Source organism: Cotesia typhae, unplaced genomic scaffold (genome assembly GCF_013202065.1).
Source record: "Cotesia typhae breed Kobodo isofemale line unplaced genomic scaffold, CoteBio_Ctyphae scaffold_13, whole genome shotgun sequence".
NCBI lineage: Eukaryota > Metazoa > Arthropoda > Insecta > Hymenoptera > Braconidae > Cotesia > Cotesia typhae.
The window spans coordinates 10,603,369-10,620,427 of NW_027423774.1; the positions used below are offsets into that span (position 1 = coordinate 10,603,369).

The window sequence follows — 17,059 nt, forward strand, 5'->3', positions numbered from 1 at the left end:
TTAGAATAAGCAGCCCAAATCCACCCTACTCCATCCGCTGCGAGAACCAACCAAAGGGCCCAATCAAGGAACAGGCGCTAACGGCTGCCCTAAAACCACGGATCTGACCATCAATAAAGTTCCTGTAACAGTAAGTACATCTACTCTCATAAAAATCTGTCAGTCTCAAACGAAGGCGTGGTAAGTTCGTATCTCGAAAACGTCCCACATAAATAATTAAAACAACGGAATTAAAACCTCCGTTGCGTATTCTGTAAACTGTTAGTCCAAACCTCCACCGTTTACGCTACCGCTCTAAAAACGCCCTTGGACATAACAAATGATCCAATTAATAAATCGAAAGGAGAAGTTAACGGAATATTAGGTAAACCGCAGTCTACTTCTTTCCCACAGAGTAATAACTGATACCTTGACGAATAAAACGATGATCTAGCTCATTGCTTACGGATGAAGTCCTAGTTGTAATTGGCTTCCTTCGTCTCGTCACTACTCTACGGATCGGTATTTCTTGCTTTTCGTGGCTCTCTGTCTGGCGGTCATACTACTTCCTTCTTTTTCACTGCACAGCCGACTGGTAATAACCCAAAACTACCCCTTCCTATTCTCTCTTTAGGCCCGAAGATTGAGACCCGCCAGTGCTGCGTCGAATAATTATCGAAATCTGGCGACTTATCGATTTAGGATAATCTTACCCTGTTACTATATTAACAATATAAAATAAATGTTGAAAGTATAAGTTCGTAACCGGAATAACGACTCCGGCAAACAAAAGTTTGCCGTTAATAATTCACAAAGAATATAATATAATTTTGATGGTACCAGGTCACCGGAACTGCGGGAATCTTGAATATCGTAAATACGAATCGTGGCTTGAAGAATCACAATCACATGACTCGGGACTATTGTTAAGAAAATCAAAATGAATCGAAAGGGAAAAGTGACTAATTAATTTAATAATTTAAGTCTGCCTACGCGTAACGGGGTGTAGGACTCACCCGGGCTCTAAGGCAGAACTATTTCCTTGTAAGTCAGCTGACAATTCATGGTGTTCGCGGTTTTTATCACCTCGGTCGCAATTTACAAGAGGGGCTACTAATTAAACGATTGGTTCATTTCGATAAGGTATCAATGCGCGTTAATGTGGATTCTTTGGTCACGAGTGAGTTGTCGCGCAGTCCAGGTGGCTATTCCCTAAATATGCAAGCGCTCCACTTTTCAGCAGGAATGGGAGGCCCTGCATTATTGATGGTATGCCGGATATAACAGTGTCAAAAAATCAGCTCTTTTTGCTTTTTATTTTAAACAAATGTTTGTTAACAGTTAATAAATATTTGTTAAGTTCCATGATGTGAAAAAATTACTTGTTAACAGTTAATAAAGCTTATTAAATGTAAACAAATTCTTCTATCAGTGTATCTATAATAATGATATCTATATGTAGACTTACAAAATTATCTACTTATATATAAAATCGAATAAATGATTCAACGAAATTTTAAAGGTGCTCCGTTGTTTTAGAATTTATAATCATTTCAAAATTAAGAAAATACTATATGTAGAGTCAGAATTAAGGAACACAATTTTGATGGAATTATTTAATTAGTATATGGAACTGTAAATCGGTGGAGGGCCTGGGTAACAATTCTTAAACTTGACAAAACTATTAATTTTTGTGAAATTTAATTTTCTTATAAGTTAATACAGTTTCTATTATTTCATTCGCAAGATACTATAGATTAAAATATTATTAATCATTGGAGGGGCATTCCATGCGAAGTAGGAAAATGACAAATTTTAAAATTTCTCTAGTTAATTCAGTCTTAATTTATTATTAAAAGTGTATATTTTACTAAATTGCAGAGAAAATTTTCTTCAACCAATAAGTAAACCGATTTTTCTCTCCTAGTCACTTTTCAGTCGTACTAAGTAGTATCCAGGCCAAATGTTGTTTGAGTCGGTAACACATATTTTTAATCATCTTATCAATTCCAGCTTGTGACTCATTTTATTTAAGAAAAAGAATTGAATAAAGAAAAGAATTACGTTTTATTCAAACGAAAAGATAGGTTAGTTTTTGTATCTTTAGTATTTAAACATAAGATTATCACATGTAACCGGTACGTTTTCTATTTTTAAAACAACTAATTGACTAATTTCCCGATTCGAAATTTACTCGCCGGAGTCCAGGGTCATAAGCGGGGATTATATAAAAAAAACACTGTATATACACAAAAAATTTCATTTTAAGGGTACGCAGTAGCCTATCGGATCCAGCCCTTGCTGTCCAAAATGCATTGGGCCGGGTTCGAGTCCGGCGTACACCAATGAATGTTATCAATATTCAAGTGTATTATTCTGCTGAGCCCAAAAAGATGAAACAAATTTCAATCTCAAAAAGTTTACCCTCTACCGTAGTCGCTCATGACCTTCGTCGTTTATGCGATTTTGAATAAACAAATAAGAAAAAAAACTTTATTTTAATTAATAAATCAAAGAAAGAAAATCTATTTATTGACTTGATCATGTTAATCAACAAGATGAAAAATATCATTAAATTAAACAATATAAACAATCCATAAGAACACTCATTACACACATTCGCGGTTCAAAATCAATAACGCCGTTCCAAAATCAATAAACAATATAAACAAAATAACCAATATAACTAAATACGATAGAACATTGTTTTTCAAACATACACGACGGTATTCACAGTTCAAAACTCAAAACACGGTCTATACACACACACTAGTTTCTACATAACAGCTCCCCCCCCCATCCCAGGGTGACTAGCCGTCCGCCCTGGGCCTAAACTCTTCTCCGAAAGCGTTATTGTTATGACGAGGTCATAATACAATAATGAAAATTAGTGAATAAGCGTCATAATAATCATAACAATCATTTCTATTAAATTCTAACTGATGAATAAAAATAACAATGACTCCTTCTAAAAAGATAGCAAAATTATTTCTCCGACCTCAAATCTGACTTGTTCAATTTTTTTTTTTTCGTAGAAGTAACGATTAACATGATAAAAATGATTAAAACTTTTTGTAACTGCCAAACAATCCGAAATATAATTTTCCAGATTATTTAAGATATGTTTTACCAGTCACATGTGGCTTACATTCAATGCATCATAGAATTTAGTTCAAGTATTGAAATTTATCGCTTTGTTTCTCTTAGTGATCTTCCCGAATTCCCTAATTCACTAATTTAGCGATTTTTCTTGCTGAATTTGCTGGAGAAAGAATTTGCTGAAAGAAGTGGGCCGCGGTTAACCTAATACTTGGTTGACGTCTCTTTTAAATTTACTAATTTGACCATTTAATCGACAAAAGTTATTTATTTAATTAATCAAGATTTGATAATATTCGTTAGTTTAAACTGATTGGTTTACATGGGGAATTATACCCGTGAGTCATTCAGTCGAACTTGAGGTCAACAATCTCTTTTAACATTCATAGTGAGAATTTTGAATTAACTGTAATTAATCAGTTTAATTTATTTAACATCTGGAATAATTTTATTAATTGAGTTAATTCCTAGAATTAATTAATTTAGTAAAACGAATGATTTATTATTACACATGAGAAAAACTGACAAGTGTCTTCTCACGAATTCTTGATCGAGCGTCAGTAGAATTTTACTTCGTGGTTAATCCAAGTACCCAGGTTCTAAACAACCAACTAGCGGATGTCTTGGCATCTACTTTACTAACGCAACTTTTGTCAATTTTTATGATTGAACATTTTTTCGTAGAATTTGTTAAAAGTTATATTGAGAATTATTTTAATTGAATTGATTTTATGAATTATTGCGAATTTATCTATGTTACAAAGCGCAGACTATTATTATTGAATTAATCGATTTTATTGGAAATTTATGTTGTTGAAATGTGTAAATTATAATTGTTGCTTATGCGAATAGATTGTAAGAAAATCGATTTTAAGTTGTTTTTCATTATTAAAATTGTTATCGAGATTAAAATAATTATCGGAAAATAATTTGTAAAATCTCGGACAGAACAAAGACTGTGTCGGCAGATTATTAAGACCTCTGTTGTCATATTTTAATCTATTCTGAAATCGAATTGAAAATTAAGAATATTAATTTCGGAGTTACTTCGGGATTAGTTCATTAATTTTGAAAAGATATTTTATTGAAATACTAATGATTGAATATTTTAAATGAGAATTTTCAAGGTTGAATTAAATTTATAGAATTCGTCATGATTATAATTTTTAAAATTAAAGCCAATCAGTAGTGTCAGTATATAAGATTGGTATAGGTTATGAGTGAACTGCAGAGTATCTTGGTCTACGTTTGGTCACTGGGCTGTTACTGCTGTAGCTGGAGCGGGTTATGAGAGTGTGCTTCAGAATATCTAGGTCTACGTTTGGTCACAAGGCTGTTGTTCTGTAGCAGTGCGTGAATAAGCTGCAGGAGTATCTAGGTCTACGTTTGGTCACTAGGCTGTTACTCCTGTGAGCCGAGTCAACGATCCCTTGCATACGATTGGTCTCTGTGCAAGGTGATTAATACAGTTTAGTTTGGTTTGGTTCTGGTTAGCCGTTAGTTAGGCTATAATTTTTAAGTGATTATAGTGTGAGTGTGTGAGTGCTTAAATTAAAATTTGTTGTTATTAATGAATATTGGCCGTGTTAATTGAACTCTTGTTATTCAACAGCCCCTTCCTTCACTCTTTCTAACCCTAAGATAAGTTTCTCAGCTCTGGACCGGTTCCAAGAATCGTGGAAAAAAAACCTGGTGGCGCCTTAATAATTATTCTGGTTGTTGTATATTTTTCTAGTCTTGTTTATTAACTGAGTAGGGACCAATTCGACAGAAGACAACACTGTTACAAATTATATATAAGTATTAGGGTGCTTTTTTTTTGCGACTATTTTTTTTTTCGCTCCCATCCCGAAATTTTGTTGGAAATACACCCAAAAAAATTCCCTGAAAGTTTGAGCCCTTAATATTAATATTAAGTACTCCTACACAGCGTGTGAAGATTTCCCATTTGAAATATACCAGAACTTTCATTTTTTTTTTTTTTAATTTCTATAGCTCAGTGGCATTTCATAGCATCGCTTTGACCATGGACGGGTTTTTTTCAGAATTGAATGCTCTACAAAAGTGTCCCTTGTCGCGAAGTCGTAACTCATACTGGTGGGGTAGTACGGACCGCCAAACCGAATTTTTCATAGAATTCTTGTTTTTTCACTCATTATCTCATAAACAACAAGACATACAGAAAAAATGTAAATGATAATTTTGTATGAAATTCAATTCTCTACAAAAAAGGTCCTTACCACCAAATCACTAAGATCGATATTTTCTGAGATATTAGTCATTGAAGTTTACGTAGCATTGAATTTCCACAAAATGTTGAATCAAATCTTAAAAATATTGATTTTTTTATTCGTATCATAATTATAATTAGTAATTACTTATTGATTAAGTTGCAAATTCAACGAAAAAAATTTTTAATTGTATTTTTCTGAAGTTTTTTTATTTTTAAATAAATTTCTCATTTAAATCACACCATAATATTTGAATTTATCATTTAATAATACAATTTTAATGAAATTCTAGCTAAAAATATATTGTGTATGATCATTACGAAGAATATGGGATGTTTCTTTGTTGCTGTGTATTGTGATACTGATTAATTGCGGTTTATTTTTATTGCTCTAGTAGTACTACTGAGCTTTCACTTGACCTTGAATGCGTTCAACAAATTTCCCCTTTAATTGCAGCGCTTTCTTTGTTTTCGCGTACTAATTCCGCGAGAGTAACAACAAAGCTTAGTGTGCATTGATCAGTGTGACGCCGTTGTATGTATACTTTGTTAAATTTGAGGTTAGATCAACTTTAACGATCATTAAAATGAGTGAAAAAATTGGTAATAAAACTTGGAATTATTTAATTGGATTTGAAAGAAGCCAAATAAATAATAATAAGCTGCCTTCGTATCGTGATTTACTGAATTTGTTTATGTATAAACATCAGTCTTTAAAATTAACTATTCGAAATAGTGCTACTAGTGTTATTAACGATACTAATACTAGTTGGGCTAGTTTCAAGATTCCAACTATACGTCCTCAGCACAGTCTTGCGAAGTTGGAAAAATTTTATGCCGAATATATAAAAGTGAAGACACATCATAAGAGGGAGAAAAGATCGAAAGCACAAAAACAGAATGTTGAAAAGTTTAACCAAAAACTAGATAAATTGTTCGATATTTCCAATTCCACAATGGTTAAGAATTTGCCAAAAGAGCAGCAACAATTTCTGAATGAGTGTCAAAAGGGAAAAAGCAATCTTCACTCGCCCGTTACTACTTTCTTGCCGGTGGAAACTTTTCAGAATAAATCTGATACTGAACAAGAGATAGCAAATGAAGATAATGAGAACAATACAGACGAATTTGGTTAGTTTCTTCTCACATATAACTATAAATTATCAAGCTCAACAATCAATCATTTTTTAATAATCGAAAACAATTTCTTATAATTTAGACTCATATTTTTTCTACTTACTTGTAAAATTTAATTCGCATCAAAATTCTAATTTTCTTAACCTCATTTTCTGAAAATTGAATTCTATATAATTTTTCAATATTTTAAAATTTGTTTCTAGATTCATAACTTTTTTTTCTAATTATTAGTCTATCATTTTTGGTAAAATTTCTATCAAGTAAATTTGAATAAGTGAGATAAATCAAAATTTATTTAATTTAATCTAACGCGTCAAAAGAAGAATAACTTCAAAAAATTTGTTTTCGATTTTTTTGCAGTCGAAAATCCCCACGCTATAAAAAATTGAAGTCACTGTAACCAATAAATTTAAAATACATATCATTTTATCTTATTTTTATTGGGGAAAATTGACGGAAACTCAATTCAAAGAATATCTTTGCTTCTGAATAACAGAAGCTGAATATAAAATTTGAAAAATGTTTTAATCGATTGGGTTTATTTATTTAATTCTGAAAAAATTGTTTTAGGCATGAAATTATCGCAACATTCGATGCCAGCAAGTTTTTGTAGTCTATCATCAAATTCCAGTGGGTTGAAACGAACATATTCTGATTTTGAGAATGAACTCCCTGTACCTCGTAAAAAGAAAAAAATCAATATTTTAACTCTAGAACTTGTATCAGCTTTAGATCGCACTGGAACTAGTAATAGAGATGCAATGTTTATCATTGCAGCTGTTATAGAAAGTCTGGGATTAGTTATTGATAAATATAATGTGAGTTATTCTTCTGTTCGCAATGCACGTATTTCTAAGAGAAGAAATTGTCGATGCAATTAAAAAAGAAGAAATAGACGAATCTTGCGTAGTTCATTGGGATGGAAAAATGCTACCTACAGGATAAGGAACATCAAAAGCAGAACGGCTCTCGATACACATTTCAGGAATAAGTGGCGAAAAATTTTTAGAAGCTCCGTTGCTTTCTGACGGCACAGGTATAAGTCAAGCTTCAGCCGTATTTCAGGCTCTGACGACACGCAATATTTGCGATAATATTAAAGGAATGTGTTTCGATACGACTGCTTCAAATACAGGTAAATTGTCAGATTGTTAAATTACATTTTCAAACCTACGCTAGTCATAATAATTAAAGGATATAATAAGAAGTCTAAATTTTTGGGTGTTTTTCAACGAGCTGTAACTTCGAATAGAATGATTGTAGAGCAAAAACAAAAAAAAGCAAATAGTAGTTTTAAGTGTCTAGTTTTTAGATACGACCATGACAATTTTTTTAACACGTTTGAGTCTGGAGAAATGCTGAGGAAACTACAAGAAAAAAAATTTTCCAAATTTTTTCTTGTCTAAAAAAAGGTCTACGGGTTTCAAAAATGTTTTTCCATTCTTTCACTCAAAAACGCTTGCAAAAATTTTAATGTCCTTTTATTTGACAGAGATAGAAAGCCTGTGCGATGATTTGCCGCGGAGTTATCGTCAATCAAAGCAAAGAAGTTCTTTTTAACTTTGATAATTAATAACTCTGGGAATAATGGTCGTATGAGAAATTGAAGGAGAGTTTTAAAAACTACACGATATTTTCTATGAGATTCAGAGAATGGCTTTTGACAAAAAAATTTTTTTTTAATTGAAAATCCAAATCTCAATGAAAAAGATTTTTTTCTTAAGAATCTTTATTTTTTCGATCAAAAAGATTGATTTTTTAGAAATTTGAAAAAAAAAAACAAAAATTTCAAGAAAATAAATAAAAATTGAGAAATTGCTCACAATGGCGATTTTTGCGAAAACAAAAAATTTGAAGCTTCGGGACACTATGGAACAAAAAATCGCAGCACTTTGAATTTTCCAGGGATTTTAGGAGATACTTTAAGGTTAAAAAATTACCCATGAAATTTTTCGTTCATCCATTTTATCCAAAGTTATACCAAGTTATCCAAATATCTTTAATTATGCAAATTTTTGTCTTTTTTTCAGTCAAAATTTTCAATTCAGAAAAAATTTTCTCGTCAAAAACAATTCACTGTATCTCATAGAAAATATCGTGTAGTTTTCAAAACCCTTTTTGATTTCACATACGATCATTATTCCCAGAGTTATTGTTTATCAAAAGTAAAAAGAACTTTTTTGCTTTGATGACGATAACTCTGCGGCAAATCATCTCACAGGCTTTTTGATTCTGTCAAATAAACGGGCATTAAATTTTCTAAAAGAGCTTTTGAGTAAAAGAATGAAAAAACAGTTTTGAAGCCCGTAGACCTTTTTTTAGACAAAAAAAAATTTAGAAAATTTTTAAAGTGAAACTTTTATCTGATCGTCTCAGATTTTTTGGGCTGTGTGTCGCATGTCGCGTTACGGTCGGCCGCGGAGTAGGGATAAAGTGAAAGGCGCTCTTCAGAGCAGCCAAGGCCAATATGGCGGTGCCTACAGTTTACAGCAGATGAGCGTGTAGTGTATAGACTAACACTTATATATTATTGTGCCAGTGATCCACGCTATTTTGTTCGTTTTAAATTGAAATATTTATTTTGTCAGTGTTTAATGTTAATATTGTTATTAAAAAAACTGATCAACGAGGAAAAAGCAAAGAATAGTGCAAAAATGAATGGTGATAAATTATAATGAAGATGAAATTGATAATATAATGGTTGAAAATAATTGAAAAACCGATCAAAATCACTCAACTATAATGAAATATAGTTTTCAGTTTTTTTAATAAGTGTATTTTATCTAAATAATTGTTACGTATTATGTATGTCGTACTCTAGAATCTTAGCTAACACACAGAATGTAATAAAAATTATAAATCAAATGAACTTACCTGTAAGTGAAGTTCGATTATAATTATATGAAAGTCTCGTTCGAGATGATTACATTGTAGTACCGCTACTTTCCCTTAGATTTCAACCACAATATTCAGAGTAACTAAAATTTACGCGGGCTCTCGACCCGCCCTCCACCGGTGAATCTTCATATAGTTTAAAGCTAAGAATTTTTAAATAAACAAAAATCTTATTCAATTATTTTAATCAAGTATACTTACATGAGACCTGAGGGTGGGGAGTGTTCCTTAAAAGGGAACCAGGGTGGGTTGTAATCATCTCGAACGAGACTTTCATATAATTACAATCGAACTTCACTTACAGGTAAGTTTGTTTGATTTATAATTATATTTCAAGTCTCGTTCTTCGAGATTACATTATAGATGTTTAGAGTTTCTAACTAATAATCTTTTGAACCTTTATTTTTGTTTATTGTTGTATTACTTTACACACCTTGTTATAATTATTATTTATTTGTCTTTTTCCTTATCTAGAAATAGTGACGTTACAAAATTACCTTGGTCAATCTCAATAGGTCTTTTGTAAAATTTAGCGAACGTCTTAGACTGTTCTGACCAACCTGCTGTGCTTTTAATGATGTTGACATTTATTCCTTTAATTTCTGCTGCTGACGTAGCAGCATGTCTGGTACTATGGGCAGTAAAGCGTTTATCTATGCCTGCGGATATTAAAGACAGCTTGATCCATCGACTGATCGATTGGGATGTGGCCTCGTGATGGGGTTTTTTGAATGTGATGAACAAATTATCCGTTTTACCTCTTAAGTCCTTTGTTTGTTTGATATAGAAAATTAGGACTCTGGTTACGCATACTGGTTTTCTACTATTTAAAAATGGCAGGATAAACACTGGTTGTGCGGCTCCGACTCTTGACGTTTTAATATGATCCGTTATCCTGACTTTTGCTCCACTTTCCGAAATGCCAATATTTTTTAATTTGATCAGCGACAATATTTGGACCGTGTGAGTTGTCGCTAACGCAAGTAATGAGACTAGCTTGAGAGTTAGAAACTTCAAGTCTAATGACTCCAGAGGCTCCAGTGTCTCTGCCCAGTTAAGAACTGTCTCCGAGCTCCAAATAAAGTCATATTTCGGCTTGAGTGGACGCATTTTAAACACGCCCTTAAAGAAACGAGCTATTAACGGGTCATTACCTAAGTCTATTGAACACAACAGGTTGATTGCTGATCTTTCTGTATTTAAGGTGCCATAAGCTGCCCCTTGTTCAAACCTTACTGCTAAAAATTTTAGCACAGTCTTAATCTCTGGCTTCAGCGGATCTAATTGTACTCCATTGCAGAAACTCCACCAATTTTTTAATGCTGAGCTGTACTGTTGAATAGTCGAATCAGTTAAAGAAGATGTTAGAATGTCCAAAGCTTCTTCTGGCAGTCCTCTCTGTTGGTATGCTTCCCTGAGAGCTTCCCTGCAACCAAGGTAAGCTGTTCCGCCAGTGGATGAATCAACGACCTGCAGGGAGATAATAATAAGTTAGTCGATGGTGAAAATATCAATGGGTTGTCGATTAACATTTCCTTTAATAATGGGAACCAGGGTTGTGTTGGCCAAAGAGGCACAACTAGTATTCCCATTGCTTCCTCTAACTTAATCTTTTGTAGGATTCTTGTGATGACTGAGAAGGGAGGAAAGGCATAGAAAAAATATTTTTCCCAGTTAATTGTGAATGCATCAATGACTAACGCGTCTGGGTCTCTTTTCCACGAGCAAAAGTTTAAAACTTTTGCATTATTTCTAGACGCGAATAAGTCAATATCCGGTAACCCCCATCTGCTTACAATTTTATCAAAATAAGACACACCAAGTTCCCACTCAGTGTCTATATTGGTCCTTCTGGACTCTCGGTCTGCCTCTGTATTTTCCTTAGAAGGAATGTAAGATGCGAAGACCCAGATTCTCCTTACTTCACACCAATTCCAAATATTCCTCGCTAATCTATTTAACATTGGATACTGTACTCCTCCCATTCGGTTAATGTAAGAGATTGCCGTGGTGTTGTCGACTCTAAGCAGGATCTCACAATCTACATATTCTTTAGCAAAACATTTAAGAGCTAAAAACGCGGCGATGAGCTCTAAATGGTTAATAGGGAGTATTCGTTCCTGAATTGACCAGAACCCATGTACGCTAACCTGGTTACAGTGTGCGCCCCAGCCAGTAAGGGACGCGTCAGAAAAAATTTCTACTTTGAAATTAAATAATCTAACGGGGTTCTTGGCCTTCGGAATTTTATTCAACCACCAATTTAGGTCATTATTTACGCACGAGCTCACTAGCATTTTCTTATCAAAGTCCTGGTCATTTATTATTAAGGCCTTCAGTTTTTCTCTTTCTAAGATCTTTGTATGCAGCATGCCATACGGTATCGCTGGGCAAGCTGCTACCAGTAAGCCAATCAACCCTGCTAGTTCACGAATTTGGCATGCCTTTTTTCTCGAGAACTCTATTATTGCCTTTATTATCTTAGTTCTTTTTTCTCCCGGTAACGATAGTGTCATATCGACTGAATTTATAACAAATCCTAAATATTTGCAAGATTGGTGCGGACTTTGTAAGCTTTTATTTTTATTGATAATGAAACCTAGTCTATTTAGAACCTCTCGAGTTATGTGTACATTTGTTTGACGAAGGGAGCTGTACAAAGTCCAAAAGGTAAGCACGTAAATTCAAACAACTGGCCCCTGAATTTAAAGCGTAAGAATTTTCTGCTTTTCTTGCTTATTGGGACTAAGAAATATGCGTCCTTGATATCAAGATTACATAAAAAGTCATTTCTACTAATTAATCTTAACGCAGATCGCAAATCCTCCATTTTAAAATGGTGAGTTTTAATAAATTGGTTTAGAAACTTAAGGTTTAAAATAAATCTTTTGGATCCGTTCGGTTTTAGTACTAAAAAGAAAGAGGATAAAAATTGGTTTTCTACTGGATTGCATCTGACTATGGCTCCCGAAGACAACAATTTCTCTATCTCTATCTCTATAAACCTTTCATCGTCCTTAGATAATATTATTTCTTTAGAAAAACTTAATCCTGATGGTGGAATCGTGGAAAACGGAATTTCGTAGCCGTTTATACATTTTAGGACAAAGCTGTCATTAGTAATGTTTTCCCATTCGTGAGAAAATTTACTAAGCCGTCCGACTATCGGGCTCACCTCGTTATTTATTTCTTCTTGTCGCCCTGCAAAAAGCGGTTGGGTCTCGGCTGGTTCGCTGAGCTGCTGGACGTCTTCCTGCTGGTGTACTGTCCTGATCTGGGGTAATTCGTTTGAGAAAATTTCTGGCCCTGATGCTGAGTCCCCGGTCTCGCATACTGGTCCCGCCAACTAGATGAAGGCCTACTAGATGATGGTTTTTGAACTTGTTTCTTTGCATTAAATGAAGACGTTGCTGATGATGATGGAGTTTTCAGTTCTCGGCCAATTTTTTCTACCGATTTTGCTGTCTTTATCTTTTCTGATAATTTTTCTCCGTAGAGTAAGGTTCCTGGTTTCGTTTTTTGCAAAAGCTCCTTCATCTGCTTGGTGAGAACTGGCGCGATGAAGGACTTCCTGGCAGATAACACTTGGAAGTGTAACTGTGATAGCAATTTACCTCCATCGGATAATTTCTCTAGCAATTGGACTTGATCAACTGGCTCCTCCTCATCCTTTAGGATCATGGTAATAGCTTCTCCCAAGGCTGATAAAGCTGAACCTGCTAGGTTCTGTTCTGCTACGAAAAGCTGATCTCTTTTCGTACTCGCCTCGTTCAACGTAGACACAATTTCTTCATTGAGCTCGGGAGCCTCTAGGCGTACGTTGCCGCTGAGCGGATATTTTTCTATCAACTCTTTCTTCGTGTCTTCGGGCAGCCCTTCTGTAAGCCATGTTGACCATCTTGGAACTAGGCTAGGATGCACGTTGACTACCTTCTTTTTAGGATTAGTCGGGTCTTGACCTAGTACACTCTCCAGCTCTTCATCAAGTGTTACCACTTCGGCTGTAGATTCCACTTGTTTTGTAGGATCAGCCACTGACGTGGCAGGTTTCGTAATATCTGATGGAGATTCCCCAGTCTGTTGCGAATCTGATTTACCTGACTCCTCTACGGGGTCAGTAATATCTGCACTGGGCGTAGCAGGATCTTGTGCATTCTCAGCGACATTTTCTTTATTGGAATGATCATCATCTGTAAAAATCAAGATGAATGTCAATGGCACTAGTGGTTATTGCCTCCTTCGTGCAAAATTTACTAGCCCTGATCCCACGTCAATGTCTCATTCATAACGAGTACATGACGCCGAAAATGAAAAGTCATAATGATTATGCTCAATAATAATTAAACAATTATTTACATTTTTTAGATGACTTTGTTTTTTGAGAATCTAAAAATAATTCCATCATTTTTTCTAATCTACGTAACCTCTTATTTGTCTCGTCCTTCTCTCTTTCTCGAGATCTGCTTCGTTTTTTATTTTTTGTCATTTTTTCGTTGTAGCTGTATTATTGAATATTATTTTTATTATATTTAAACACTTAATTAATTTTTAAATCGATAAAAAATTTTTACAAAATTTCTAAACATGTGACTTTGTCTAGCACAAAGAACGTTATGGAGATTCACGGGTGGAGGGCGGGTCGAGAGCCCGCGTAAATTTTAGTTACTGTGAATATTGTGGTTAAAAACTAGGGGAAAGTAGCGGTACTACAATGTAATATCGAAGAACGAGACTTGAAATATAATATTAGTTGGAGACTTAGTCTACTTTCATTATTTCCCATTATCATTCCAATTTTCCAAGTATAAAATTAAGATTGATAAAGCAATTTTTATACCCTTAACGGAATATTATTCCAAAAATTTTTAGTCAAATGTTTAGTTAAATGTTTCACTTTTACCGTGGTTTCATAAAACCACACAATTTTTTTTTTTTATAGTTTCCTTAGGATTTCTTCAGACTTAAACGTAATAAAAAATTGTCATGATCGTATCTGAAAACTAGACACTTAGAGCAACTATTTGCTTGTTTTCTGTTTTTGCTCTGCGATCATTTTATTCGGAGTTACAGCTCGTTGAAAAATACCTAAAAATTTAGAATTTTTTTATGTCCCATAATTTTTGTGACTAGTGTATATTTTTATCAACCATTTCAATCAAAACAGATAATGTTTTTTTTTTAAGGTGACACCAAAGGTGCTTGTCCTTTACTAGAGAAAAAAATTGGTCGTGATTTATTATACCTTGCTTGTCGTCATCATACGTCAGAGTTGATGTTACGAAATGTAGCAGAGGTTGCTTGGCCAGCCACAAATGGTCCAAATGTACCTATTTTCAAACGATTTAGAGACAATTGGGATAACATTGATAAAGTAGTATATGAAATCGGTTCCAATGATGAACATATTACCGACATTTTGAACGACAAAAAAAAAGACATTCTCGATTTTATTGACAATCAATTAAAGGTATGAATTAATTCAATTTTACATTAATAATTGTGTATTTAAATGATGAACTAGTTTTTGACACATTTTTGTGTGTATTAAGGACTTATAAGTTTTTAATTGATAAATTTCAAATATCTTTGTGCTCTAATATTTTACAAAGTGTATTTTTTCATTAACTTTATTTACAAATTTAACTAATTACATTATCATTCACTATTAAAGAAACCCATTTGGTTGCTGATAATGATTACAGTTTTCTCACTTTTTTATTTTTCTTTCTTTTCATATTTTTCAATAAGAATCATCATCCAAGAGACGACTATAAAGAATTACTGGAACTAAGCAGTATCTTTTTAGGTGGTGGAGGTGATAAAGTTCAATTTAAAGCCCCTGGCGCTTGTCACCATGCAAGATGGCTTTCAAAAGCTCTTTATTGTTTCAAGATATATTTATTTCGTAAGCAGTTTAAAGTACCAGCGAAAGAAACAGATGCTTTGCGAAAAATTTGTGTTTTTGTTGTGATATTTTACGTGAAAATATGGTTTACTGCTCCATATGCGATAAAAGCCCCAAACTCAGACTTACAATTAGTAAAAGATCTTATCGAACATCGAAAAATTCATCCGGAAATCGCTAATGCAGCTCTTGAAAAATTATCTAAACATCTATGGTATTTGCATGAACAACTTGCTTGCTTGGCGCTGTTTGATAATACAGTATTACCAGAAGAAAAATTGAAAATTGCGAAAAAAATTAATGGTATTCCCGCTGTAAAGCAATCGAATAAGCATTACTCACAGCCTTACAAAACAATTACTTCACTCAGTGAAAAAAACATCAGTGATTTTGTGACACCAAATTCAGTTTTCATCTTTAAACAGTTTAACCTTTCATATGAATTTTTAAATTCTGAATTTCATACATGGGAATCAAATTTTGAGTACCAAAAATGTTCTGAAACATTCAAAAAGTTAAAAGTAGTAAATGATACTGCTGAGCGAGGAGTAGCTCTGACTCAAAGATTCAATGAAGCTTTCACCCGCAATGAAGATGAACGACAAAAAGTTTTTCAAACAGTACAGCAACACCGTTCGCAACATAAACTGTGTACTAAATCAACTTACAGCATAAAGAAAATGGTGTGAAATATTAAATTTATCGTATTTGATCATACATGTAGTTGAGTTCAAAGTTACATAGACCTGATATCTTAGTAATTTATTTACAAATAAAAAAACTTCAGAAAAATACAATTAAAAATTTTTTTCGTTGAATTTGCAACTTAATCAATAAGTAATAACTAATTATAATTATGATACGAATAAAAAAATCAATATTTTTTAAGATTTGATTCAACATTTTGTGGAAATTCAATGCTACGTAAACTTCAATGACTAATATCTCAGAAAATATCGATCTTAGTGATTTGGTGGTAAGGACCTTTTTTGTAGAGAATTGAATTTCCTACAAAATTATCGTTTACATTTTTTCTATATGTCTTGTTGTTTATGAGATAATGAGTGAAAAAACAAGAATTCTATGAAAAATTCGGTTTGGCGGTCTGTACTACCCCACCAGTATGAGTTACGACTTCGCGACAAGGGACACTTTTGTAGAGCATTCAATTCTGAAAAAAACCCGTCCATGGTCAAAGCGATGCTATGAAATGCCACTGAGCTATAGAAATTAAAAAAAAAAAAAATGAAAGTTCTGGTATATTTCAAATGGGAAATCTTCACACGCTGTGTAGGAGTACTTAATATTAATATTAAGGGCTCAAACTTTCAGGGAATTTTTTTGGGTGTATTTCCAACAAAATTTCGGGATGGGAGCGAAAAAAAAAATAGTCGCAAAAAAAAAAAGCACCCTAATAAGTATATACAATAATATATAAATTTTTTAACCCGGATACATGAGAGATATGTAATTCTCCTTTACATTTTAAGTGATAAATGTATTAGATTTTAAAATTTTAATCTTAATACTTAGAGTTTCATTCAGTTAACTCAATTAACATTTTTTTTATTTATTCATTAAAAATATCTATAAGAAAATGAACTGCATTTGTCATTGAAGTATCTTATTTGCTCTGATAGAATTGGGTGAAAAATGTGTATTGAAAAGTCTTATATAAAATGACAAATATGGTCAAATAATCTGTAAGATTTTCATCACATGAAAATTATGATTCCAACTTCTAAATCTTACTTACTGAAGAGAAAAATTTTTGTGATTGAGATTGTATAAGTATAATCTTATACCGATAAACT

The 17,059-nt window shown here is 33.1% G+C and overlaps 1 protein-coding gene across 1 annotated transcript; it reads left to right on the forward strand.

The window, feature by feature from the left end:
* Window positions 1-5,895: 5,895 nt before the first annotated feature.
* LOC141535160 (uncharacterized) lies at window positions 5,896-15,934 on the forward strand. The gene is made up of 5 exons (XM_074254984.1): window positions 5,896-6,439; window positions 7,016-7,291; window positions 7,431-7,580; window positions 14,524-14,801; window positions 15,089-15,934. Exons 1-5 carry the CDS (start codon window positions 5,896-5,898, stop codon window positions 15,932-15,934), a joined length of 2,094 nt encoding a protein of 697 aa, XP_074111085.1.
* The last annotated feature ends 1,125 nt before the right edge of the window (window positions 15,935-17,059 follow it).